The following is a 25710-nucleotide window of genomic DNA, read 5'->3' as shown; positions in this document are numbered from 1 at the left end:
TTACTTTGATGTTCTGAAATTTCATGGGGATGTATCTCATTTAATAGTGTACATTTTCATTTATTCATTCTATGGGACACTTGTTAAGCCCTTTCAAATTTGGAAATTCATGTCTCCCTTCAGTTCCAGGAAATTTTTTTCATCATTGTTTCCCACTCATCCATTTTCTTTATTGCTTTCAGGAACTCCTATTTGTCAGATGTTTGACCTCCTACAATGATGTTTTGTGTCTTTCATACATTTTATACAATGTTTTCTAGTTCATGGTGCCCTTTTGTTTGTATTTTAATCTTTGCTACACTCTGGAACATTTTCTCTACTATATGTTCCAATCCCTCTACTTAAATGTTAAAAATGTAATATTAGAAAAATTTTAACTTGAGAGCCTTTTCCACTTTCTCATCTTTCTCATGGCATTCTGTTGTGACGGATGAAATAACATCCTGAATTCTCTGAGAATAGAGAATACAGATTTTAAAACCTTCTCTTCTCTTCCCTGAACTATCAGTTTTCTCAGGTGTCAGTTTTTTCTCCTTGTTTATCTTTCCTCTCTCTTTCATGCTGCAGGCTTTCCTCAAATGTCTGGTGCTTCTCTGAAGTGTAAGGCAATACAGAAACTGGCAGGGAGTGCTACTTACATAAGCTGGGTTTATCGAGAGGAAAGCTTCCCTTTACCCAGATGGAATATGAAGCTGGTTTTATCCCAAGGACTTCTCAAATGCCTGAAGTAGAAGCTGACACCTACACGACCTGCCTCTTCCCAGGTAATCATTCTCTCCCCAGACAGTTTGTTCACTTGCTTGAGGAGAACCTTCTGTATGTGTGTGGTAGGGCTGGGGGGAGTCAATAAACAAGTAACCCCCTTGCACTTTGCATTTTCACCTCCACTCTCCTCTTCCTCATCTTCTGCTCTTTGTCGGCCTTCATGTTGAATATCCCTAGGGTCTGCCCTAGGTCAGGTCCATCTTTTTTTCTTTTTTTTTTGGCCTATTTTTGTTTAATTTATTTCTTTTAAGACCACCTCCTTGCAATTTCCAGAGAGAAAATACAAAACAAGAAACAGACTTGGTTTCAAATACATAAACAGTGTGCTGGAGTTTAAAGCATTACTGATAACATTGTTCCAAAAGAGTGTCAGCTCACTCCAGGGCGCTTCAGTATTCCTGAGGGATAAACGTGATTGCTCTTTCCCTCCCACTGGGATGTTCTCAGATGTTAAGTCACTGCTGCTGCTCTTTGACATATTTTCCATGTAGAAGATATGGAACCTGCAGCAGCAGGGGGTGGTGGTGGTGGGATGAATTGGGAGATTGGGATTGACATGTATACACTGATGTGTTTAAAATGGATGCCTAATAAGAACCTGCTGTATAAAAAAATAAATTAAAAATAAAAGAGGTTAAAATGCCACTTAAATGTATTAAAATGTGTTCAACTGACAAAAAAAAAAATATATATATATATATATATGGAGCCTGAAAATCACACTGACAGTTGGAGCAGACCATTCCCAGCCCCATTCCAGAACCAAAGGCTAATGGCCACATTCTTCTTTTAAAGAAGGTAAGTGAGAAAACAAGTCCTACGCCAAAACCAGTACCTATCTTCCCGATGGCATCTGCCAAGCACCGGTCCCACTTCCTGCTGAGCTCTGAATCCGACATGTTCCGCACCCTCAGTTCCAGCTTTCCGGACCGTCGGGCCCTGCGCTCAAACCCCTGGGGCCCTTCTTCTTAACTGTAGACTCTCCACCTGTATTCTCAGCTGTGCCCACCACCACCGTCACACTTGATATCGTCAATCCTTTAACTTTTAGGTGTTCACAGGTAGCGGTATCTCATTGTGGTTGAAACAGAACCAGGTTTGATTTTTAAAAAAAGCAAAGGCAGGTGTTATTCTTACGCTTGGGTATTATAGAGCAATTCATAACGCCTACAAAGGTGAATGATGAATTTCATGGCAGAAATATCTATGGAGCTATGGATGGAAAAGAGACCATCCCTCCTGCTGAGAGGGTTGTCTGGGCAGAGGGCGGGGCTCAAGGACTCCCAAGTGCATCACTGGGTCTCTCCTTTCCCACAACCTCTTCACTGTCCCGGGACCCCGCTGCCCATGTTCAGCAAGGTCACAATGAGCTCTTCCCCAAGGCAGGCGCCAGCTTCCCCAGACACCTGGTGAAGCCACTAGACCAAAACTCTCCAGTGATTAAGTCCTGGCTTCTTGCTATTTATTATGCTGGATAGGAAACCTATGCAAATGCTTTATTTTGGAAAAATGCCTGGGCTGACTAAAACAGCCCCAGACCTCCCCCGAGCTGCAGGAGCCCTGGTGGGATGGAAAGCTCGAGCCTGCCAATCATTTACTCAGCAGGGATGGGAGGGTGGCGAGCTATTGAATAGAAAGTCCCTCAGGAGAAAAGAATTAAGGAGTATGTTGTGCTGAGCTTTCCTGGGGCAAAGCTGGCACAGCAAGAGGTGCCATCAGCATCCCAGGTGATCCCCCCCCAGGGGCTGGGTCCTCCCTGATTGACAGGGTGACCTCCACTGGCCTTTCTCAGGCAGGAAATGGGCTGTTTGCTAATGCCTTTCCCCCGCCGCACACACCTGTGAAAGCCAGTTGGTGGTACTTTAAAATAATTTACTAGAATGAAATTTCTGTGTTTTTCTTTGGGTACTTGCCCAGAAAATGGCTTTGTGCTTTTTGATTCAAGAAAAGGCTTCAAATATTACAGGACCTCAGATTTCAATCTCTCTCTCTCTCTCTCTCTCTCACAGACTCAGACACACACACACACACACACACACACACACACACACACTCCTGTGTCTCTTGGGTGGGAGTGAGGGTACTATAGCAGAAGCGAGGTGGCTTTTCCTTTTAATCCTCAAAGTCTTAGTTAAACCTGTTTCCCTCACTTGTCCCCCACTCCAGCCCCTGCCACCGGGACATCCTCATCTTGCTGCCCCCGCTCCCCACACTGACTGTTCAGCTTCAGAGCATTGCCAGCTCGAATCTCATTTGTCTGAAATGGACGTTTCCTGAATAAGAAACGTGTGATGGGTTTGCCTTTGCTGTCGGCCTACTTTGGTTTAGCAAGCTGCCTCTCCATCCCTCCTGTGAGAGGACCAAGTAAACCGCAGCCAGTGGTCCCTGGCCTGAAACCCACGACTTGGGTATCAGGTGCCTGGTGCTTCTCCGGCCACCGGGAGGAGCTCCCTGTTCGGTTTATCACTGATGGGAACAGTGCCTTTGGGGTGTTAAAAGGAAAGCCACAGGCCCCAGATAGCATCACTTGTGCTAAAAGCCCATGATACCAAAGCTGGTCAGCACCATCACGTGGGTCCTCTTCATTCCCCTCCAGCCCTCCCCAGAGGAAGAAGAGGCAATCTGTGTGATCAAACCCTTGTCATCCAATGCTCTGTGGTGACCTAAATGGGAAGGAAACCCAAAAAAAGAGGGGATATATGTATCCATATAGCTGATTCACTTTGCTGTACGGTAGAAACTAACACAACATTGTAAAGCAACTATACTCCAATAAAAATAAAAATAAAAAACCCACAAACCCTTGTCATCGCCCCCCCTCCAAAGATATACTGACTTAAAAAGAATCCTTTCTTTTCTCTTGCTAATAGCTCCCTCACTCCATCCTTCTTCCTATAAAAGCCTTCCATTATGTACAATCCCTCTGAGCGTGCTTCTAGTTGCTAGCTGGGATGCTGCCTAACTCATGAATCGCCTAATAAAACCGATTAGATCTTTCAAATTTACTCGGTTGGATTTTGGTTTTTGACAGGAGAGGTACAATTCATCCCCTCAGGGCACTGAGATGGCGCTTCTTGCGCAAATGACAGAAGTTCCAGGTTTATCACTGTGTTCACTGGACACATAGAGGAAGGGGTGTTCTGAGAATTAATGGAAGACCCAGGCTTCTGCTGTCTTCAGGAATGGGGCTCAGTTTCACCCTGCTGTCCTGCAGTCCCCATCCCAGATGTACACACTTAACACCCTCTGGGTCCCCGGGGAGCAATTAGAGATTATTTTAATGAACTATCACTCATGTGCAGAAGGAAAATTGAACTTCCGGTCGCATGAATGTCTTCTCATCCTCAGGGGGCTTTAAGTGTCTTCAAGTCACCTGAGCAAGTTGCTTTACTTTTTTTCTTTTTTTTTTTTTTTTGGTATTTCAACCCTTGTAACTTTGAAAATTACAGATATTTTCACATCAAATTACAATTGTTGCAAATTTCTTAAAATATCCTTTATGCTTATTATTGCTTTGAAATTGCAGTATTTATTAGACTTCCCCTGCTGGATAATGTCATTTTGTGCATTAGTAAAGGAGCACAAATATTACTATACCATTGTTTTGAAATATTTCGATAACACATTTCAGTATAATGGTTTCCTCTTGAAATCGTACACATTACCTTTTTCCCTTTATATGAAAAGTATTAATCTGAGGTGAGTCCATAATCACCACACCTCTCTAGGGGTGCATAGTATAAGCCTCGGCGAGAAGACCCCGTTCTATTATCCAAGGCGAAATCTGTAACTAGGGTTGTCTTAATGTTTACGCAGAAAGAGCAGGAACATGCATGTTTTTCTGTAAGCGTTATTGCGACCTTACAGACTGGAAATGAGAATTTTCTAATGTGTGTAAGTTTCCCTGCCCAGCAGTCTACTCCTTCCACGGAGCAGTCCTCAGCCAGTGCCTTTCTTTCCGAAGCCCCATTTCCTCATCTGTTCAATGCAGCTGCTCATACTGCCTAAGTTACTGTGAAGATACAAAGAGGTGACTGAACACCGCTCCCTTCTCCTCGGCTTCCAGAACCTCCCAGTTTGGTCCTCCTTGCTCACGGGGTGTTCCTCTTCTGGTTGCCTTGCTGGACGCCCCCATCCTCCCAGCCTCGAATGTGAAACCCTCAGCAGCCCTTGGCTTATCTGTGTTCACACCCCCTGAGACCCTTTCTAGCTGCATGGCTAACTGTGTCCTGGGCTGAGGCTCCCACATTAATCTGTCCCTCAACTCCAGCTTCACACATCTAAGGGCCCCGATCGCCATCTCCACTTGAGGCGGCTCAGACCAAACACATGGAAAACAAACAAAATCTACCTTACCAGAACACTTTCTTTCCAGAATCTCCTTCTTTCAGAAGACGGCGAACCCATTCTTCCAGTTGATCCAGTCCCAAATCTTGGCATCAACATTTAAGCCTCTTTCTTTTCACACCCCACAACCAAGCCATCGGTAAATTTGATCAACTCTACCTTCAGGCACGTCCCAACCTCTTCCCACCTCCACGGCTGCCTCTTAGTCCAGATCTCCATCTCATGCCCGACTGTCACCATCCACTCTGTTCCCTCTACCTGGAAGCAAACAAGCACAGAGGGTCCACGGCAGGGAGAAGCAAGGAGGCATGTGGCAACGCTTTGGGGCTTTGGGGCCGGGCATTTAGGGTGCAGATCCTGGCCCCATCTTTGGTTTATAACTATCAAGTAATGGACTATTATACAAATGGTGAATGTGCCGTAGTTTTCAAATTATTTCCACTTAGGGCAACAGTGACTGCTACGAAAGTAGGATTCTCTGGGGGATTTCAGAGCCTTTTGATTTCAAAAGACTTAACCCAGGAAAGCAATCAGGGTGTCTTATCCAAGAAGGGGGACATTCTGGTGCTTTGAGTATAGGAGAGGCGTGGATCCGTTTCAGGAAGTGGCTTCCCAGAGACTGAGCCTGGGACTAAGGGTTCCTCAGGGTAGAAGTGCCCATTCACACACACGGCCTGGGAGGGGCTGGGGCATGACATGGGTGACTGTGAGGGTGGTGGGCTGTGGCCTGGGAGCAGCATCAGGGGCCCCAGGCTGTGAAGGAACCAGCACCTGGCAGTCAGCAGGTAACCAGAGCGACCCCAAGGACTAAAGGCTGGGCCTCACCCCTTCCCCAAGTCCAGGGCCTCCATTCGTGCTGGGGCCCTGAGCCCTCCTAAATGCTGGGGAGGGAACAAGGAAACGTGGCTGGCTTTAGACCTCTGGATCAGAGCCAAATTTGATTTGATTTAGGGAAGCAAAGACATACAGCATTCTTTATCCCGTGAGGATCATATTGTAATTTACATTCATGACAACAGTTTCCTGGAAAACATCAGAATCTGACTCATGTTTCCTTTTTATTTTGAAATTTGGGGTTACATGTTGTACCTCGAAAGGAGACCATACTTTGTTCAAAACAGCCTTGGTTATGACTGCCTAGTCCCAAAGAGATGGGCAGAGGCAGGCATCTACCTGATGGCCCTGGTGATTGTAATGTGATGAAGAAGGGGATCACAGGACCTGAGCTCTTGTCTTAGGGGTGAATGAGAGCAAAAGAGCCAGAGGAAACTGGGAACAGCGTTCTTACACCCTGTATCTTGAAGGAGGGAATGAAGGTCTTATTTGGAATCTACTTCCTACAGTTGGTGGGCCAGCTGTAGGTCAGAGCCATCCGTGTGTCACTTCCTGTGTGTCACTTCCTGCTTTCTATGGGGATTCAAACTTGGACCTATGGGTCTGATATCACATTTCCTCTAATCCAGCCAGAACCCAGTTAACAGAAGCTTTGTGGAGTGATGGTTCTAGAAAGAACTAAATATGGTCATGAAACAATTCACTTAACTATTTGGAAATAGTCTGGACATGAAATTAATTAGCTTATAGGTCATGCTTCTACTTGAGTGAATGTATTTCCTCCCTGCTTACCTGTCTGGGTTCAAATCCTGGGTCTTTTGCTCACTAGCTCTGTGACCCTGGGCAAATAATTTAATCTCTATGCACTTTGATTTCCTCCTTTGTAAAATGGGGTTAAAATGAGTATTTATCTCATTGGGTTCTCATGTATCTCTTTGGACCAAATTAGTAAGTAAAAGGTATTCCTGGAACATAGTAAGTGCTTAATAAATTGTAATCACTATTATTATTAGTCTTTCACCTGAGTAGGAGACAGGAACATACTTTACTTTAGTAGTGACAGAATTCAGAGAAGGAGTTTGATAAGAGCTATTTTAGAAAGAAATAACGCCATTTGCAGCAAAACGGATGGGCCTAGAGATTATCATACTAAGTGAAGTAAGTCAGACAAAGACAAATATTATACAATGTCACTTACATGTGGAATCTAAAAAAAAATACAAACAAATCTATATACAAAACAGACTCACAGACACAGAAAACAAACTTATGGTTATCAAAGGGAAGGGGGGAGACAAATTAGGAGTTTGGGGTTAACAGATACAAACTACGATACATAAAATAGATAAGCAACAAGGATTTACTGTATAGCACAGGGAACTATGTTCAATATCTTATAATAACCCATAATGGAAAATAATCTGAAAAAAATATAACTGAATCACTTTGCTAGACACCTGAAACTAATAAAATATTGTAAATCAACTATACTTCAAATTTTAAAAAGCTATTTTATCTTTAAATTTGTAATCGGTCTATTAACTAGAATAACTTCACTAAACACATTCTAGATTGTGACCATCAAGTAAGGACTGACAGAATATCATTTCGTTTTAAGATTTTGTTTCTCTTCTTTATAGATTCAGGTTTGTTTTTATAATTTAAAGAGTAGGTTAAAATTGCTTGTTTCATCATAAATAAATGGTGACCTTTCTGATCTAAATCCCTGACCTAAATAGGATGGCACATCCCAGCCCTCTTAGCTTCTGCGGGGCTAGACAGAGGCTAAAACGTGTGGTACCCCCTCCTTCCAAACAGAAGCGGCCCCTGTTGCTTGGGGTCTAGAGGTCAGCACAAAATAGAAAAGAAATATGTATGTGTAGGATTGTTCCTTAAACCCTGACTTTTCAATGTTGCTAGAAGATTCTCCTGTTGCTAGATCTCATCAATGGTGCAGTTTATTAGGTGTAACTGGTGAGGCTTAAAGGAATCAGAAGAGGATCGTGGGGTGTACGCACATTACTGGTGAGAGCCTCTGCCTACGTGGGAAGCATGTGGCAGCTGGGCTTCTTGTCACCATCTCGGTGGCCCGGAGGACCCGGTCAGGAGGAGGCATGAAGTCAGGGGAGATCAAGCAACTTCCAGCCTTGCTGGATCCAGAGTTGCAGGGCTGAGGCCCGTCTGACCTCCTAATCCTTGCCCGGGAGCCTCCCCTTCCACCTCCCTGATCCCGGGGCCAGAGTCTCACCAGGCCACGCCACGCCAGTAAGCCCAGCCACGTGTGGCTAACCCTCTGTGGCTCGCTTCCCTGCAGACAGTGATAGATGGAGCCCTTGGTGGTCCTATTCTAAGACCCCTTGAGAGTGGTGGGGCTTCACGTAGCAGACCTCAGACTCAGCCCTTCCACACGGCAGGGTTATTTCCTTCCGTGTTCACAGCCTGAGGCTGGGGCAGAGGCACGAGCAGACTCCCTGGGCTAACGGGGGAGCAGCGTGTGTGTGTGTGTGTGTGTGTGTGTGTGTGTGTGTGAGATTTAGATCACAGCCCCGAAAGCAACATCAGTGTCCTTAAAGAGGTCAGGCCTCACCTGGCCCTCGCAGCAGTTCTTTCCAGCTCAAGGAGCAGTGAGCAGCCCTTGTACCTGCTCTGATGTCAGCTGCCATCATACTTCTATTCCCAGAAAAGAAGCCAGTGACATTCTGTGCTTGGGGTGAGCAGCCTTCCTAACTGGGCCTCTTGTCAATGCCTGGAGAGCCAAGCGAACAGGCGTGTTTCACTTTGCCTTTTTTTTTCTTCTGACTTTTGCTGCCTTGCTAGTGGGGGCTGACTGCTCACCGGTAGAAAATGACATTGTCCTTTTGCGGCGTATGGCAATTATCTCTTTTTCAAGGAAGCCCTGTACTCCCTGCCTCGCCTCTGAGATGGAGCCAGGATAGGGCGACAGTTTTTGGTGACGTTGCTCCAGCATCTTCTGGATGAACATCCGCCCAGCCCTCCTCTGATTTTCCTGCCCTGTGTGGGCGGAGCCCGGAGGTGTGCTGACTATGGTTACCAGCATCTTAGCAGACAAGAAGAAGGGTCTGGAAACAGACACGGATATTGTCAGTTTCAGAGACAACCTCATCCAAAAGGTTTATTCCTGGCTTGCAGACAAACCCCACTGACCAAACTCCCAAGTCGCTTTTTATTCACCTGTCATTAAATCACCCACAGAAATACATATAATAAATACAAAAACAGGAAGGATTTTTTTTTTTTTTTTTTTTTTTTAGTCTTTGGTATGTAGCGCTTTTCTCCTCAACTTCTTTCCCCGCCTTCCCTGCATCCTATGCCCATTTCCTCAGGTTCACATTATTCCTTTGGACACCAAAGCAGCCCAGAAGTAAACTTGGTGCCCGGACCTTGAAGCGGTCGGCAGCCTGGGTCCCGGCGCCTCTTGGGGGCCTGGGGAGGGACAGGCCGTGGGGACTCACACATAGTCGTTCAGCCTGTACCCGTTGTGCGAGGCCGAGGTGGCCGACGGGGCCCGATTGTCCTTGTAGGCGTCGGGGGGCCGGTAGGAGGGTGCGGTGGCCGTGCCGGCCCGGGGCTGAGCCTGGTAGGGCCTGGAGGGCGCCTCTTCCTGGCAGGCCAGGAGGAGCAGCGTGCCGCCGATGAGCGACAGGGACGAGGAGATGAAGCCGAGGTACAGGGCCTGCCCGATCTCGAACTTCATGCCGCTGGGCAGCAGCGGGTTGTAGAAGTTCTGCACCACGTCGTTGGTGGTCCAGGAGACGGCCACCATGCAGAGCAGGCCGGCCAGGATGAAGAACACGCCGCCCAGCACGGCGAACGTGGTCTTGGCGGGGGTGCCCTTGGCGCAGCGCGTGCACTTCATGCCGACCACGGCGCAGGCGCAGGCCACGCCCGACAGCAGGCAGGAGATGACCATGAGCGCGCGGGCCGCCTGCAGGTCGCGGGGCAGCGCCAGCAGCGAGCGGTAGATCTGGCACTGGTAGATGCCCGTGCTGTGCCACACGCACTCCATCCACAGCCCCTTCAGGTAGGACACGGCCGTCAGGATGTTGGTGCCCACGTGCGCCGTCCGGCGCCAGTGCGGCAGGATGGTGGTGATGAGTGTGCCCACCATGCCCAGGAAGCTGAGCAGGAAGCCCATGAGCTGCACGGCTGCGCTGGCCATGACCTTGCTGGCGGTTGCCGCTCGCTCAGGCGCCCGCAGGAGTCCTAATGAAGCCGGGAGGCGGGGCGGGGGGAGAGGAAACGGGTTAACGATTATCTCGATGCATTTATTTCTGCCACCGAAACGGCGATTTCCATAGGCAGTTGGTACCACGATTAACATGTTTTTAAAAATAGTTTCTGAGACTTGATTGGGTGAACGAACGAGCGGCTCGCCTAAGACGCTTTCCCTGGAAGGCCAGAGCTAGGAGGGGTGACAGCCGACATCTGGCTGGGCTGTGCTTTCCCAGGACCCCAGGGAAGGACACTCCAGAGACCCCCACTTCTCTCAGTACTTACCAACCCCATGTGGGAAGTTTTGTCTTGTGTCTACCCTCAGACTCTGCTGCATTTGAGTCTCACTTCATTCTGTTTGATCAGTAATCACTAAGGTTGTTAAATCAACAAATGGACTGGCAAGTCTTAAGGCGTGTGCTGTTTATGACTTAGAAGATAGCTTAGACTGCCTGTCAGGATGAAACATTTTCTGAAAGTGGGAGACTTCCCTATGTGCTCATAGGAGGGGGTTTGGCACCATAGGCGGGTCAGACGCTGCCTTCCAGAATCCCAGATGTGACCTTAGAGATTATCCACTGACGCCAGGGGAGAGGAATGACCAAGGTCATCAACTCCTTAGGTGCTGCAGCCAGGACCACGAACCAGTGACCCTCCCCTGCGGGCAGGGTACCTCCTCTCACACCACTCTGAAGAGGGGTGGGCTTACTACAAGACAGGCTGCTACTGAACATTGTAACCATGGCAAAATCTCAAACACTTCTTGGGGAAAAGGACCCAGCACGTATGCGGTGTGTAGTGCCAGGTGTATCGGGGATACTCGGGAAATATTGGGAGGGAGGAAGGAGAGAGTCGGGGAGTGGGGGACGGAGGAAAGGAGGATGGAAGGGGGAGAGGAAGGAAGGGGGAAAGGGAGGGAGACCAGAACTGCCCGAGTGGACACCACTAGCTCCTCTCTGCTGCTGGGAGCAGAGTAAGGGACAGAAGAAGAGAATCCCACCCTCTGCGTGACTCGGGGCCTCTCTGTCTTCAAAACAAGGGAGCTGGGAGCTTCCCTGGTGGCGCAGTGGTTGAGAGTCTGCCTGCCGATGCAGGGGACACGGGTTCGTGCCCCGGTCCGGGAAGATCCCACATGCCACGGAGTGGCTGGGCCTGTGAGCCATGGCCGCTGAGCCTGTGTGTCCGGAGCCTGTGCTCCGCAACGGGAGAGGCCACAACGGTGAGAGGCCCGCGTACCGAAAAACAAAACCAAAAACAAGGGAGCTGGACTTCATGGCCCCAGAGTGTCTTCTGATTCTGAAGGGAGGAAAAGGGAAGCTTCTCTGCTGGTGCCAAGTCACTTCAGGGACCCAAACTGGTAAGAGTTCGCAAGGCAAAACCCGCTTCTTCCTTCTTTCTCGGAGCAGTGTTCTGCAGTTAAGCACAGGAAGGGCTGCAGGTAGCCACAGTGGGCCCGGAGGGCGTCGCCCAATGCAGATTCTCCTGCGAGCGGTTTTTGGGGTGCCCCAGGCCCTCTTGGCTTTAATCCTGGGTCCGCTGTAAAGAAATCTCCCACTAAATCACGATGAGGGATTTGGTTAGTAACGGGTGATGCTTCCATTGGAGGCATTGGAGATCATCTTTAGATCTGTCCGGCTTAACAGACAAACGAGATACCGGTGAGACAGCGTGGTGCTGGACAGGACATCAGTGGTCTCGGGGGGGACGAGCTCGGGGGTGTTGCTGATGCTAAAAATGACTGTTTGCTCAGGACCCTGCGTTCTTCACTCACACCTCCAGCTGATCGGCCACATGCGTCTTGCGAAGCTGTCTTTCCTTAGGAAGACTTCTTCCCTCCATTCAGCAAGCAGTCAGTGCAGGTGCTGGGCTTGCGGGGTGGGGCAGCGGGGGGAGACCCCACAGTCCCTGCTGCCCAGGGAGGGGCAACTGTCCTGTGGTCACCGCCGGGCAGGCGGCGGGGCCCACAGAGCGGGCCGCTCTGATGTGCGGCACCAGAGCTGCTGCCGCCCACCTCCTGGATGCACTGGGCACCCGAGCAGAGCTGACACCAAAAGCGCCAGTTTACTGGGCCTGAATGATGTTCGGGCCTAGGCTGAGCACTCACACGTGCCTCCCAGTTTGTTCCCCGCAGCTACCCAGTGAAGCAGCAGCTGTGACCTCCCCTGTTTTCCACGTGGGGAGACTGGGTGCAGGGGTGAAGGTTCTTCTTCTGGCCTGGCTAGTATTTTCCCCGGTTTAATCCTTCCTTTCCGAACGCGGTAGGACTGAAGTTAGCGTGAGGGCCTAGGGGTGGTATCCTCGGTGTATCCTGGGGAAGTTGACTCTCCCCCCCCGAAGATGTCCTTTTACAGCGGTTCAGGTGGCCAGGGTGAGGGACTTTCAGTGCTGAAATTGGGACAGTCCCAGGCAAACCAGGACGGTCGGTTCCTCCAGGGAGCGTGGAGCTGCGGATTTCTCCAGGTGGCCTCTGAGATCCCTTCAGTAACGCCTGAAGGCCACCTCCAGCCTGGTGGCCCCGCTGTCTGTCCCTGGCCAGGGCCTTCTGAGGCCCCCTCACAGCTCTTGCTTGTCAAGGTCAATCATTAAGCCCACTGAGCCTAAAGAATGTGGCATAAAAGCTAAGCCTGCTGACCCCATTAGTCTAGGGAAGTGGACCAGAAGTTTATTGGTTGTCTAAATATTTATGGAGAGCAACGACTGCTAATTTTAGAAACCATTAGGTTGCTATATTTAAACTTGTGCTTGAAGGATTTGCTAATTTAAGAAGTGAGTGTTAATGAGCCCCCAACTCCCAGCCCCCAGCCCCCCACCCCTTTCCCCCTAGTTACCATAAGCTGCTACTGGTATTAGGTCATAATTCAACTTCCCAGCAACCACTTTTCACTTTGGGGCCATTCGATGGAAAAACAACCTCAAGCGAACGAATCTCCTTGGAAACCACATAAAACTCATCGCTGATGCTTCGGAAGGAACTTGCCCAAGCATGGCCTCCAGCAGGGGCAGAGCTTGGAGGGTCCAGCTGGCCTGCAGTTGGCTTCGTCCACGGGCTGCCCTTTTCCTGCAGACGTGCATGTGCTCGTGGAAACATTTGCTAGAGAGATGGGCGTCCAAGACAAATATGGTTCTAAGAATCAGGGTCCAAAAAAAGACCTCGACAGGCTGGGTGGGTGGGGCTGCGTGTAACAAGACGACACATTGCAGGAATGGACATCGGGCCTTGCGTTTGGGTTCACAGAGCCCCCGAAGCACTCTCCTGGGTGGGCAGTATATGGCTGTCACACCTGTGAGCAGGATTTAGGGCAGTCCTTCCCAGTGACTGCTTCTCAGGACGTCATGCTGGCAGGAAGTCTTGTGGAAGACAGAAATGCCAGCTAGGTTGGAGAAAATCGGGTAACTGTAGGACTTCTCATCGCTGGTAATATGCAAACATAATTGGGAATCTCCCAGAAAAGTCTCGCATGTGGCATTTCCTAAGCTTATTTGACTGGAGACGTCCTCCCCCGACCTTGCCAAAGGACAGCTTAAAGTCAAATCACTTTGGCAAGTGGACTTAGAGGATGAAGTCTGTTGCAAGTTTAATGCAGCAATGATGAGATAGGGTTGATTAAAAAAAAAAAAAAAGAATTTTGATTTTGAGGAGGTTTGAATGAGCACAAGTAGGACGGCCAGCAAGATGCTCTGATGTGCCCCCAGTAGAGTCTCAGCAAACCCCAGGGCTGTAAACTAATGTGAAAATCTGTGAAGGGCAGCTGTGAAAAGTACCAGGGCTGCTGTGGCCCCCTTACACTGGATCTGGTTTTATGAGCACCAGATCTGAAAGGCGAGGTTTTTTTTTTTTCCATATAAACTTTTATGTTGTCTCCTTCCTCTGTTGTCCATGAGCTACATTTTTTTAAAGGAAGGAATTCAAAACAAACAAAACAAAACAAAGAAAACGAGGCAGGAACCCAGAGCACATGGTGGATTTTCTTCCAGCCTGCCTGGACCCCAGCTGTGTCAACTTTGGAGCTTTGCCTCTGAATTAGGCATCATTTCAACAGCAGTGGCCGGTGGGGAGAGCCTCACCGGGATGGTGGACAGATGGGTTGTTTGCCCGAGGCCTGCTCCTGCTTCTCTACTGCCCCGTGTCCCTCGGCCCCTACGATGAAGAGCTCTGCTATGGACACGTGTGTCCTTTGTCTTTTCCACACACACTGCTGAATGGAATGTCAGCCCCGGGGCAGGAGCAGGTTGTACCTTGAGAGACAGGGGCCCAGCCAGGTGTGTGGAAGGTTCTATACCCACAACCACCTGGGCAGAAGAGTTGGATGATTTGGCCTCTCGAACCTCATTTCAGCTTCTGACCAGCCTGCAGTTGGAGTGGATTTAGAGCCGGTTGGGAATGGGCCATCCCATGTATGGCTGCCCCACGGCCTCCTGACACGTGTTGGATCCACTGTGGAGACAGCTGGGACTTTGTTTCCTAGAGCTTTATCGGAAAAATGAAGAGCTGCCTTTTTTTTTTTTGCGGTACACGGACCTCTCACTGTTGTGGCCTCTCCCGTTGCGGAGCACAGGCTCCGGACGCGCAGGCTCAGTGGCCATGGCTCACAGGCCCAGCCACTCCGCGGCATGTGGGATCTTCCCAGACCGGTGCACGAACTTGTGTCCCCTGCACTGGCAGGCGGACTCCCAACCACTGCGCCACCAGCAAAGCCCAAGAGCTGCATTTTAAGGAAGATGGTCATTGGACTTTGAAAGAATGCAGAGTTGCCTCAACTTTGATGTTCAACAATTGAAGAAAATGTCTGGTTCAAAAAGTTGTAATGCTGAGAGGGATAGATTAGGAGTTTGGGATTGACATGTATACACTGCTATATTTAAAAAAGATGACCAACGAGGGTCTACTGTCTAGCACGGGGAACTCTGCTCAACACTCTGTAATAATCTAAATGGGAAAAGAATTTGAAAAAGAATAGATACATGTATATGTATAACTGAATCACTTGGCTGTACACCTGAAACTAACACAATATTATTAATCAACTCTACTCCAGTATAAAATAAAAAATTTCACCAAAACCTGTCATGTCCTCCTTGTCACCTCATTATATCAGTAGTTCAGATACTTCATAAATGCTAGACCTTGGGAACTAAGGATAAACTCAAGGGAGATTTGGATTCATCTAAATGAGCTACATTAGCAACACTACCCAACAGGAGAAAAGAAAAAAGGACCTTTATGCTCTATCAGTATAAAATAACTCCAGCCAGTAATTCCTAAATGACATGTGTACAAAGTGAGTGGATCTCTTTCCTAGAAGCTTAGGTATACTCCAGAGGTGCTATTTTAGTACATCTTTTTATACAAATATATAAGAATTATGACAAAGTGATCAAGTAATACCTTGGAAAAACCATTTCATATTCATTTAGGATGGGCTGGACTGTGGGTCTTTTGGCTCTAAAAATGAAGTTTCCTTCCATATTATTCCAAGCTTTCTGTAACTTTCCTTGGGTTATTTTTCAGACTGGCAGGCATCTGTATTTTAAATTTATGAGGACTTCTATGCCATCTACACACGGTGTGGAAGAACTGCAGTCTTTCCATGAGGCAGAGACAGAATGACTATATAATTAACTTATTACTGCCATGATAGTTGGGGCTTGCTAATATTATTCAGGAAAACCAATGTGAGATATCTTGTACAAATCATATAGAAATGACAATTTATAGGTTAAAACTTCCCCTCTACTTTGGATGAGTAAAGAAAAATCTATTTTTCATCACAAGAGCTGGTTTGGGGAAAAGCCTGTGTTAATACTGTATGAAAATCATGGTATGTGGTTAACTGCTTGCAGAGGCCGTTTTCAACTCAACGAGATTGAACAAACTATTGATTTAGTGAAAACTACAAGCTTAAGTTACCACGACCATAAAAATTCTAAACCATTTCCCAGGAGGCATTATCTGTCTAATTTCAACTCACCAGAATTTCATTCGAATCCATTAAAAATGCAGTAGATCAACATGTTAAAATAAAATGATTGAATTTCATTGAATAAAAAACCCTGGTGCCTTTGCATACGTGTTTTTTCTGACAAGATAGCTGTGTAAATTTGCTTTGCTATGTTGTTTTCATTTTTCAGGGGACAGGTGACTAAAAATCTGTGCAAGAAGAAGATTAGAAAAGGAAAAAACACCCCATAGGTTGTAAGGTTTTTTTCAAAAGTGTTAAATGATGATTAGATGACTAATAGTTAAAGTGTTCTCTAGGAAGTCTTTATATAAGGGATGCAACGGGTTGAATTGTGTCTCTCCAAAAATGTGTGTTGAGATCATAACCCCTAATGCCTCAGAAAGTGACCTTATTATTTGGAAATAGGGTCACTGCAGAGGTAATTTTTAGTTAAGATGAGGGCATACTGGAGTAGGGTATATCGCTAAACCGATAAGACTGGTGTGTTTATGAGAAGACGGCTATGTGAAGACAAAGACATAGGGAAGACACCATATGAAGATGGAGGCAGAGATTGGAGTGATGCTGCTACAGGCCAACGAGGGCCAAGGAGGGCCAGCAGCCACCAGAAGCTAGGAGAGAAGCCTGGAACAGATGGTTCCTCACGGCCCTCAGAAGGAACCAATCCTGATGACCCCTTGATTTTCGACCTCTGGCCCCTAGAACTGTGACAGAATACATTTCTATTGTTCTAAGTCACCTAGTTTGCGGTGCTTTGCTATGGCAGCCCTAGTAAACCAATGCAGGGGATCACTGAATGGTGGCCTAGGGGAGTACAGAAAAAAACACTCATGTCTGAACATGAGAAGTGGGTTCCCTTCCAGAGCAGGCACTGAGCATGGTCTGATGGCTTCACATCCGCCACAGAAAACAGCAAGGCATTGGTCAGCTGCATGTCTGAAAGTGTGGAGGATAGAATCCAGGGAGAGGGAGAGAACACAGGGAAAGAGGAATTTGGAAGGCCTTCTGTAGCTGTAAAAACTCAAGAGCGAGTGCCAACTACAGTAAGTAACCCATACGGTGATCAGATGACTCAGCTTCTCCAGACTGGAAAAGTGTATGAATCCACCGATCCCCCAAAGGGTTTGAGGGGCTCAGTTCTCCACTTTGTATGTAATTGGCTGGGCTGCATCCAGAGACATGGCAGACCTTTTCAGGCTGGATGTCTGGTTTTCTTAAATCAACATGTTTTGGTTTCACAGACCATAAAAACCCAAATTTGGGGTGCCGGCAGGTTTGGATAAGGCAACTCAGATGGTTGCCCAGGCTTTCCCTTGGAAATCCAGTAGAGCTCAGTGGGACCTCCCTTTAGGACTTACATCAAAACAGAAATGCAGTAGCAGGACATTGTCTCAGCTGGGCTGGAAACCCCCATGAATAAGATAACTATTTGATGGATTTTGTAAGCCTGTGAAAATGATTTATTTGAGTACTGAACTGGGATTATATAGCAGTGACTAAAAATATGGTGTCAAATGAAAACATAAGACTGAGACTTACAAATGCTAAATAAAATACAGCTAAAAAATGATGTTTAATGCTCATTCTCTGTAAATTTAGCCTTTCAAGCCCAGGTGCACAGAAGCTGTGAGCTATTAATGATAAGAATAAAAACAATCACAGCTAAATGTTCTGAGTGTTTGTGATATGCCAGACGTGTGCTAAGTGCTTCCACTGGCGCTAACTTATTTAATCCTTCAACAAATCTACGATGTGCATGTCGTTGTCCTTGTTTACAGACGGAGGAACTGAGGCTTAGAGAGGTTAAGTAACTTGTCCAAGGTCACACCTGGGCTGAACCAGGGATCCTAATAGGAGAGTCCTGTGATCACCCAGGTGAGAGATGCTGGCAGTGACAAAGGTAGATGCTGAGAAGAGGTTGGTTTCTAGGTACATTTGGAAGTGAGACAGGTAGGGTTTGCTGACGGCTTAGCTGTGGGGTGTGAGAGACAGGGGTCAATCATGGCTCCAAGGTCTTGGGCAACTGGAGGAATGGAGTTGCCATTTATTGAGGGTGAAGACAGTGGGAAGTGGGAGGATCTGGGTTTGGAGGGTGAGGGCAGACAAGTGGAGTCTTGTTTTAGACATGCTGGGTTGAGATGGCTATCCCCACCCAGGGTGGGGAGGGGGATACTGTGGTTGGATGTATAAGTGCAGAGTTTGGGGACAGCACAGAAGTGGAGAAGTCCACTTGGGACTCAACAACATAGAGACAGGATCGAGGGAATTCCCTGGCAGTCCAGGGGTTAGGACTTGGTGCTTTCACTGCCGTGGCCTGGGTTCAATTCCTGGTTGGGGAAATAAGATCCCGCAAAACAAAACAAAAAAAAAGAGAGAGACAGGATTGCAAGCTGTGAGACTGGGTAAGAGCCCCTAGGGAGTGAGTGTAGACTCCTCTGTAGAGGAACAGGTGCCTGACGACTGATTGCAGGAACCATCCAACATCAGAGGTGGGGGTGCTGAGGAGGAACCAGCCATGGGCCCAGGGAGTGGCCGGGAGGGAGGAGACAGCCCAGAGGGAGAGCGGTGAGCGATGACAGAGATCCCAGTTGGAGGGAGTGTCAAATCATCAGATAAATCACGTCATCTGAGCATGGAAATGATGGTTGGCAACAGGAAGGGCATTGGAGGCCTTGAGCAGCACAGTTTCAGCAGCATGATGGGAGTGGCTTCAACAGAGGGTCGGGATAGGGGCACAGGACATAGTGAGCCCAGAGAACTCCTTCAAAGACTTGGACCATCAAGAGGAACCAGGAGATGACGCAGCAGTTTGTAGGGTGGGGGCTCTTAATCTGGGGTCCAGGGCCCATAGAATTCAGGGTACCTGTCAACTTGGATAGAAAAAAAAGTTGCATGATTTATTTCATCAGCTTCTCCCTGAAAAGCCTGTCCTTGTGTTATGAATAAAGGCAGCCACCTACAGCGATCTTAACGGTGCCTGTGAGCTGATCACCGATAGGAATCACTCAGAGCTTGCATTGCTTTACAGGTGTTGCAGATCATTTACCATCGTTGCTATTTCAAAACTATGGTAGTTATAAGGTCTGGTAATGTAATGCATTGATAGAGAATCACATAAGTTACTATGAACAAAATGATTTAAAAATATTTCGGTAACTGTATTTCAATATAACTGGCTTCCTTTATAACCCTGCGTATTATTTTATACATTTAAAAGTACTGTTCAGGTACTTGCCTGGTGGTCCAGTGGTAAAGAATCCACCTTCCAATGCAGGGGACGCGGGTTCGATCCCTGGTCAGGGAACTAAGATCCCACATGCCGCGGGGCAACTTAGCCCGTGCGCCACAACTACTGACCCCGGGCGCTCTAGAGCCCGCGAGCCACAACTAGAGAGGAGCCCGCACGCCACAACGAAGATCCCGCGTGCCGCAACTAAGACCCGATGCAGCCAAATAAATAAATAAATAAAAGCATTGTTTGGAGAAGATAAACATAGGCTTCACTAGATTGCCAAAGGGATCCAAGGCAAAACAAACAACAGCCCAGTAAACAACAGCAACCTCAACAACAAAAGAACAAAAACAAAATAGTTAAGCACCTCTGCCAACGGGATGTGTGGTCAAGAGAGGACCTTTGTTTTGTTCTGTTGCTGATTTGAAGATGAGAGAACCCGAAGCACGTTTGCCTGCCTTTGGAAATGATCTGGTAGGAAGGGAAACATTGACGATGTTGAGGAGATGTCCTTGAACAGAGCACAGGAGGGACCTGTGCACACAACTGGAGAGGCCAGTTCAGACCGGAGCAGGAAGGAGGCCAACGCGGGGAGCCTGGCGGACGTGGCAGGGAGCAGTCGGCGATGTTCTCAGATTATCCCAATTTTCTCAGGGAAAGAGGAAGCAGTCTGATGTGTTGAGAAGGAAGATGGGGGAGAAGGTGTTGAAGGTTTGAGTGGAGAGACAAGGGATGCTGTGGCCGCCTCGGAGAACGGGAGCTCAGTGGACCTTGTAAGACAAGGCCAGCAGGAGATGCCCGTGTGAAGCCAGTGGTCATGAAGCTTCAGTGACCACAAGCCGCTGGACAGCCTTCTCCAGCACAGCCAGCGGGACCACATGGCCCCGGAGTGGGCAAAGGGCTGGACTCAACTCAGTGGGGATTTTTCTAGGAGAAATGGTGAAGGGAGAGTGGAAGGGAGACTGGTGTGTACACAGAGGAGTTAGTGTAATGGTGGGTGATGCTGGGGAGGAGGGAAGGGAGGATGGGAAGGAATGAGCTGCAAGGACAGGAGATGGTGGCTGGAGACTGGGACACGTGTCACTGTGACCTTGGTGGGCAACGGTGAGCAGTAGAGTAGACAGTGGGAAAGTATGGGACCACCGGGGAGGGTGGAAGAAAAGGACCACCGTGGATATGGAACCACCATGAATTCCTTAGAGTAGTTTGTGATCTGATTGTTTCACTATTGTTTGAGAGGTTACATCTCTCTGATCACTGACTTATTTTCCACCCGTGAAGGTGAGAGAAAGAGAAGCAGGGCCAGAAAGAGGAACGGCACACAAGTTGAATGCCTGTTAAGTACCCTGTCTGTCACGGTCAAGTCAATCTTGGCCGAGCTCTCAGTTCTGCCCTTTATGTCTTTCACCCACAGGACTGCCGTGTGATACACATATTGTTCCCAGAATTCAGTCTTCAACATCGTTTTTTTCATAAGCCACCCTCTTTCTTGTCCCCCAACACCCTGTTCTTCTCTGTAGAGTGGGAGAGAAATGCAAGATTGTAGCTTTGCACTTTTGAGGATAGACTCTGAGACACAGTGGAGAGGAATTATACCAGAACCTAGCCAGGAAGCGCACACACTGCGTGCTGGTATGCGTGACCCCAGATAACTCGACAAGTAAATTGTGGGGCAGGTCTCTGCAGGAAGGGAGCTTCCTGGTGTGTGTGAGCGGTGTCTGGACCTCAGCCAGGTGGGAGGCAGCTCTGCTCTGGTTTCACCCTCCTGGTCCCCCAGCTCTGCGTATTCCAGCCAAGGAACCCGAATTCAGCAGCTGTCCACTCTTCTAATGCGTCAGCATCCCTTGGAGAGCTTTAAAAAGACCCTGATGCCCCAGCGACCCCAGAGAGCATGATTCACTGATTGGGGTGGGGTCTGCATATGGGGACTCTGGAGCCCCACTCACACCCCTGGGTGACTTGGATGTACAGCCAGGTCTGAGAACCGCTGTCTTAATTGACGTGACTTGTAAAGGTCCTATCAGGAGCTTTAAAAGAGTTTCTGCTATATTTAAAATAGATAACTAACAAGGACCTACTGTCTAGCACAGGGAACTCTTCTCAATACTCTGTAATCATCTAAATAGGAAAAGAATTTGAAAAAGAATAGATACATGTATATGTATAACTGAATCTCTTTGCTGCACGCCTGAAACTAACATAACATTGTTAATGGACAATAAAAAAAAAAAGAAATACAAAGTTAAATTTACCAAAATCCACCCACCCACCCCACAAAAAAAAACAGTTTGAAACTGTTTAGCCAAGAGTCACAGTACCAACGTCTGCTCTGCTTGCTGGCTCTGCCGGTTGACTTTGGGCCTTCTCTGGGGTCTCCCAAGATGGGGACAGTTGGGCTCATCTACTCACAAGCCTTTGCCCTCACACCGCCTCTGCATCAGAACCTCCTCTCCATCCACAAGTCGTACCTGTGCTCGAGTCCCACACCCATCCTTGACTCCGCACCTCCATCTACCCCCATACTTCTTCTTCGACAGCCAAGCATCTAGAAAGAGGCAGATTCCCTGTTCACCCCTCTGCCATCTGACTCCTGCCCTCCCAGCACTTCACCCTCCACCCAAACCTGTTCTTACCAGCTGGGTCCTCTTTCAGTCCTTCTTGGGCACTCGGCCCACCTCATGTGTTAATATCGGCCAAGAAGTTACCCCACGGGGCATTTATATTTTCCTGGCTGGCCCTTGAAAACAAAACTCTCGCTGGCTCCAAAGAGTGATGCTCGCAGTGGCAAGAACACGGTAGGGGTCAGTCCTGGGGGGAGGCCAGCGCTACTTTGACGTATGTGTTTTGAAAACGTTTAAGAAGTTTAGAATGAATTGGGTCAAGTCTGAGAGTTCAGCTTGCAGAAGCCCTCATGAGAGCCTTGAAGATGAAACAGTGCAAGATGAGAACATGGCGCCCCTTGCTCAAAAATTATTAAGAATTTCAAGATGGCGACTGCAGAGCATCAAACCAGGCAGGCGCCCTCCCCAGCCCAGGGTCCCACGCGGCCGCACAGGTGGCAGGCCCATGCAGCCTGGACGCTGAGACTTTCCTCCCTTAAACCAAAGAGTACATCTAATTTGAACGCTGAAAGGAAAAAGAGACACTTCTGCAGTGTTCTGCAGAAAGAAAAATATGGTTTCATATGTTTGTTTTTTCTTCATTTAAGTGTCGCCCAGATGCCTCTGCAAGTGTCTGCCAAGGAGCAGCCTTTGGAAAACAAAGCTATTGCTGGTCTCCTGTACCCAAGAGAGGCGGCCAACAGAAACAGACCCGGGGTTCTCAACCTCAGCTTCCATTTCTCTCTTGCTCCGGGGAAGCTGTAGGTGTGTGGGGGTGTGTGTACATCCAAGTCCGGGGTGAACCGCTGCCTCTGGGTGGCTTGGGTCTTCACCCCAGGGACTCTGCTCATAGCCTCTCTGCACCCTGGCGGGGGACCCCAGCCCCAGGGAGAGAAGAGGATGAGGTATGGGAGTCCCATCTGCTCCCTTCTTGCCTTCGCCCCACGGGGGAAGGGTCTCTTAGGGCAGGCTCGGGGCGCCCTCCCAGCAAATAGCCCCCCGTGGAAAATTCCTGTGCACGGCTGGCTGCTGTTGGCCTCCCAGCAAAAGGCCTATGACTCTGGCAGCCGCTTGTCCTGCAGACAGTGTAAGGACTTGCCCCGGAGTGAGAATTAGGAACATCAGCTGGAGGGAGGAATGTTGGAGTTTAAAAGTGCCAAGAATCACTCCTGACCTGGCAAGATTGACTGTCCGAATTTTTAAAAAAGACGTCAGGAGAAGCCTTGAAAATAGGCTTTTAGACTTCTTGTTCTGCGTCATGCAAGATATCCTCTGATATAAGCAAGAAAATGTTTTTTTAAAACCAAAAAATTTGATGTATTCGATTTTGTTGACCTTTAAAAAAAGACTAACCGGAAAGCAGGAAATATAGTAATATTTTCACGGCACTGAAGGAAGAAACTGTCTCTTCCTTTTTGTAGATATCTTTGCAGGTGCTTAAGAAGCACTGGTCCTATGATATAGATGGATAAGTCAAGCACGGTAAGCTTTAGAGATGTGCGAAGCAGATGGAGCCAGATAAGAATGGAGGCTGGCTTCCACTCAGACTGATTTTTGGGCAAACAGCTCAGCCGTATATGACTCACTTGACCATCAACATCGTAACAGCTGCTTCCCAGAGCTGTTTAGAAGATGCTAAGATAATATATGTATAAACCTGTAAGCCCTGTGAGGAAGGACACCCAGTAAGGCAAGGTGTGTGCTATTGAAGTTTTATCATTTTTAGAGATAAATCTGTTCCGACTCCACTGAAGCCAACCCAGCAGGAGACCAGCAGCTGAGATGCTGGGAGAACTTGATGACAGGGTTGTGCTCTGGTTTCCCAAGACTTTAAACTTAGTGATTAAGAGATTTTTGGCCTTGGGACTTCCCTGACGGTCCAGTGGTTGAGACTTCACCTTCCAATGCAGGGAGTGCGGGTTTGATCCCTGGTCGGGGAGCTGAGGTCCCACATGCCTCGCAGCCAAAAAACCAGAAAACATAAAACAGAAGCAGTATTGTAACAAATTCAATAAAGACTTTAAAAATATGGTCCACATCAAAAAAAAAAAAAATCAAAGAGATTTTTGGCCTTGAAAGCGGCAGGAATGAAATCTCTCGGTGGGAACGTTCAGCCCAAAGCCCTCCCGTGCATTCTGGGAAGCCCGCAGCAGCCACTGGGGGTGTGGGATTCAAGGTAGCTGAAGGATCAACTCACGGGTCAGATTGCATGGGATTTCCCCTCTTCGGTACCATTTTTTGCCCTCATTAAGAGAGAGCTAGCACTTTCCCTCCCCTTCTCCAGTGTCTGTGTGCGTTGGGGGGAGGGGGAGGGCTGGGGGGAGGATACGGCTCCCGTGTCTGGAGGCTCTGGACCCTCACAGTGCACAGAGGGGCAGTGACAGCAAGTGCCCCAAGCTGACCGTCTCCCAACACCCACAGATCCGGTCCTCCCAGCCCAAGGCCCCGCCAGCGATGAAAGAGTTCTGCCCAAACGCTCAGGAAATGGACTCTGTCCCTCCTGGCTCATTAGGAGGCTGGCTGTCCCCATACCTGGTGCTGGGTTCCCCAGGGCCCCTAAGGCCCAGGTGCCCTTCTGCAGGGGGTGATGTCATCCACCTGGAGCAACCCCGCCCGCACGCAGACCCCCGGACAAACGACGGCCACCAACCCCAAACCCTCCCGACTTGTCGCCTCGTCTCACACCCACATGCAGAGGTCCTGGCGACCCAGCTGCCTCACCAGGTCCCTGGCTGCTCTGGGAATGGGCTGGGCGCCGGGCGGCGTGACCCACGGACTCCCCAGGGATGCTGCCACCCTCCGGTCTTCCCTCTTCCACCGACTGGAAGCTTCAAGGCCAGGGCACTTGAGAGGCTAGTGACCAGACAATTACCGGGTCCTTTGGGAAGGGCCTGCGTGGGCACACGTGTCATTTGGTTGGATGAGTTAACCATCCAACTGCCCCATGCACAGGATAAGACTGCTGGGCCAAGGCAGACATTCAGGACCAACCAGAAATGTCATCTCTGCACTTTGGAAAAATGCCTGATACATGTGAGCATCGTCATCTCCTCCCTGAAACACCCTCTGGTGACTCTCCTGGACTGGCAGGACGAAGCTGGACTGCCCAGCCGGGGGTTGAAGGCCATCTGCGGTCCAGCCTGGCCGGCTGGCCCATTCTCTGCATCCTCGTTTCTCCACTTCCTTGTTCATGACCCCCCAGCAGGCCGCCCAATCCCTGCTGGTGACCCACACGGAGCCCCTCCTCTTCCCACCCAGCCTGCTCTGAGCCCGTCACCCGGCCGTTGTCTCCACGCTGCTTTGGACTTTTGTGCTATTGAGCAACACAGAATTTCTCACCCTGCAGGCTGCTGGGGGCTCTGGGCGCATGCCAGTGAGTTTTGATCAATGTGCAACTCTTTTTTGTTTTGTTTTTTGGCTACAATTGCAGATATGGGTGGTTGGGTGATGTCTGTCGTGGGGAGTGTGAGCTGGGTGGGTCCCGGGCACAGGTGGCAAAAGGAATGGGTTGCTATTACTTTGAGATGAGAGACATCATGAAGAAGGTGGCTTTGGGGGGACATTCAGGTATGACTTGAGAACCCAGTGGGGCTGGGAGTGTTATCCTGAAATCTAGGACTGCGCACAAGGCTGGCCGAGGGAACTGGGCCGTGCTGGGATGCCTCCAGCTACTTCCAGTGTGCTGTGGACTGGGCTGGGATCCAGAGTGGCTGAGAACCACAACTAACTTGCCACACAC

The 25710-nt window shown here is 48.7% G+C and overlaps 2 protein-coding genes across 3 annotated transcripts in view; both read right to left on the bottom strand.

Annotated features, from left to right (window-relative positions):
* Positions 1 to 1220: 1220 nt before the first annotated feature.
* On the bottom strand, positions 1221 to 1664 carry LOC114890221 (MICOS complex subunit MIC10-like). The gene is made up of 2 exons (XM_029213693.1): positions 1476 to 1664; positions 1221 to 1268 (listed from the first exon to the last, which is right to left on the bottom strand). The coding sequence occupies exons 1-2, from the start codon at positions 1662 to 1664 to the stop codon at positions 1221 to 1223; spliced, it is 237 nt and encodes a 78-aa protein (XP_029069526.1).
* A 5968-nt stretch (positions 1665 to 7632) lies between these two features.
* Positions 7633 to 25710, bottom strand: part of CLDN14 (claudin 14) — a 76143-nt gene continuing 58065 nt past the window's right edge. For both annotated transcript variants that reach the window (XM_029214762.1, XM_029214761.1), the window contains exon 3: positions 7633 to 10170. In XM_029214762.1, the coding sequence (XP_029070595.1) occupies positions 9416 to 10126 (711 nt within the window). In that variant the 5' untranslated portion in view covers positions 10127 to 10170 and the 3' untranslated portion in view covers positions 7633 to 9415. The remainder of the gene's footprint in view (positions 10171 to 25710) is intronic.

The sequence above is a fragment of the Monodon monoceros genome, unplaced genomic scaffold (genome assembly GCF_005190385.1).
Source record: "Monodon monoceros isolate NGI ecotype Baffin Bay Population unplaced genomic scaffold, NGI_Narwhal_1 Super_Scaffold_11, whole genome shotgun sequence".
NCBI lineage: Eukaryota > Metazoa > Chordata > Mammalia > Artiodactyla > Monodontidae > Monodon > Monodon monoceros.
Note: the sequence above shows the minus strand (reverse complement) of the source record. Positions and strands in the feature narration are given on the sequence as shown.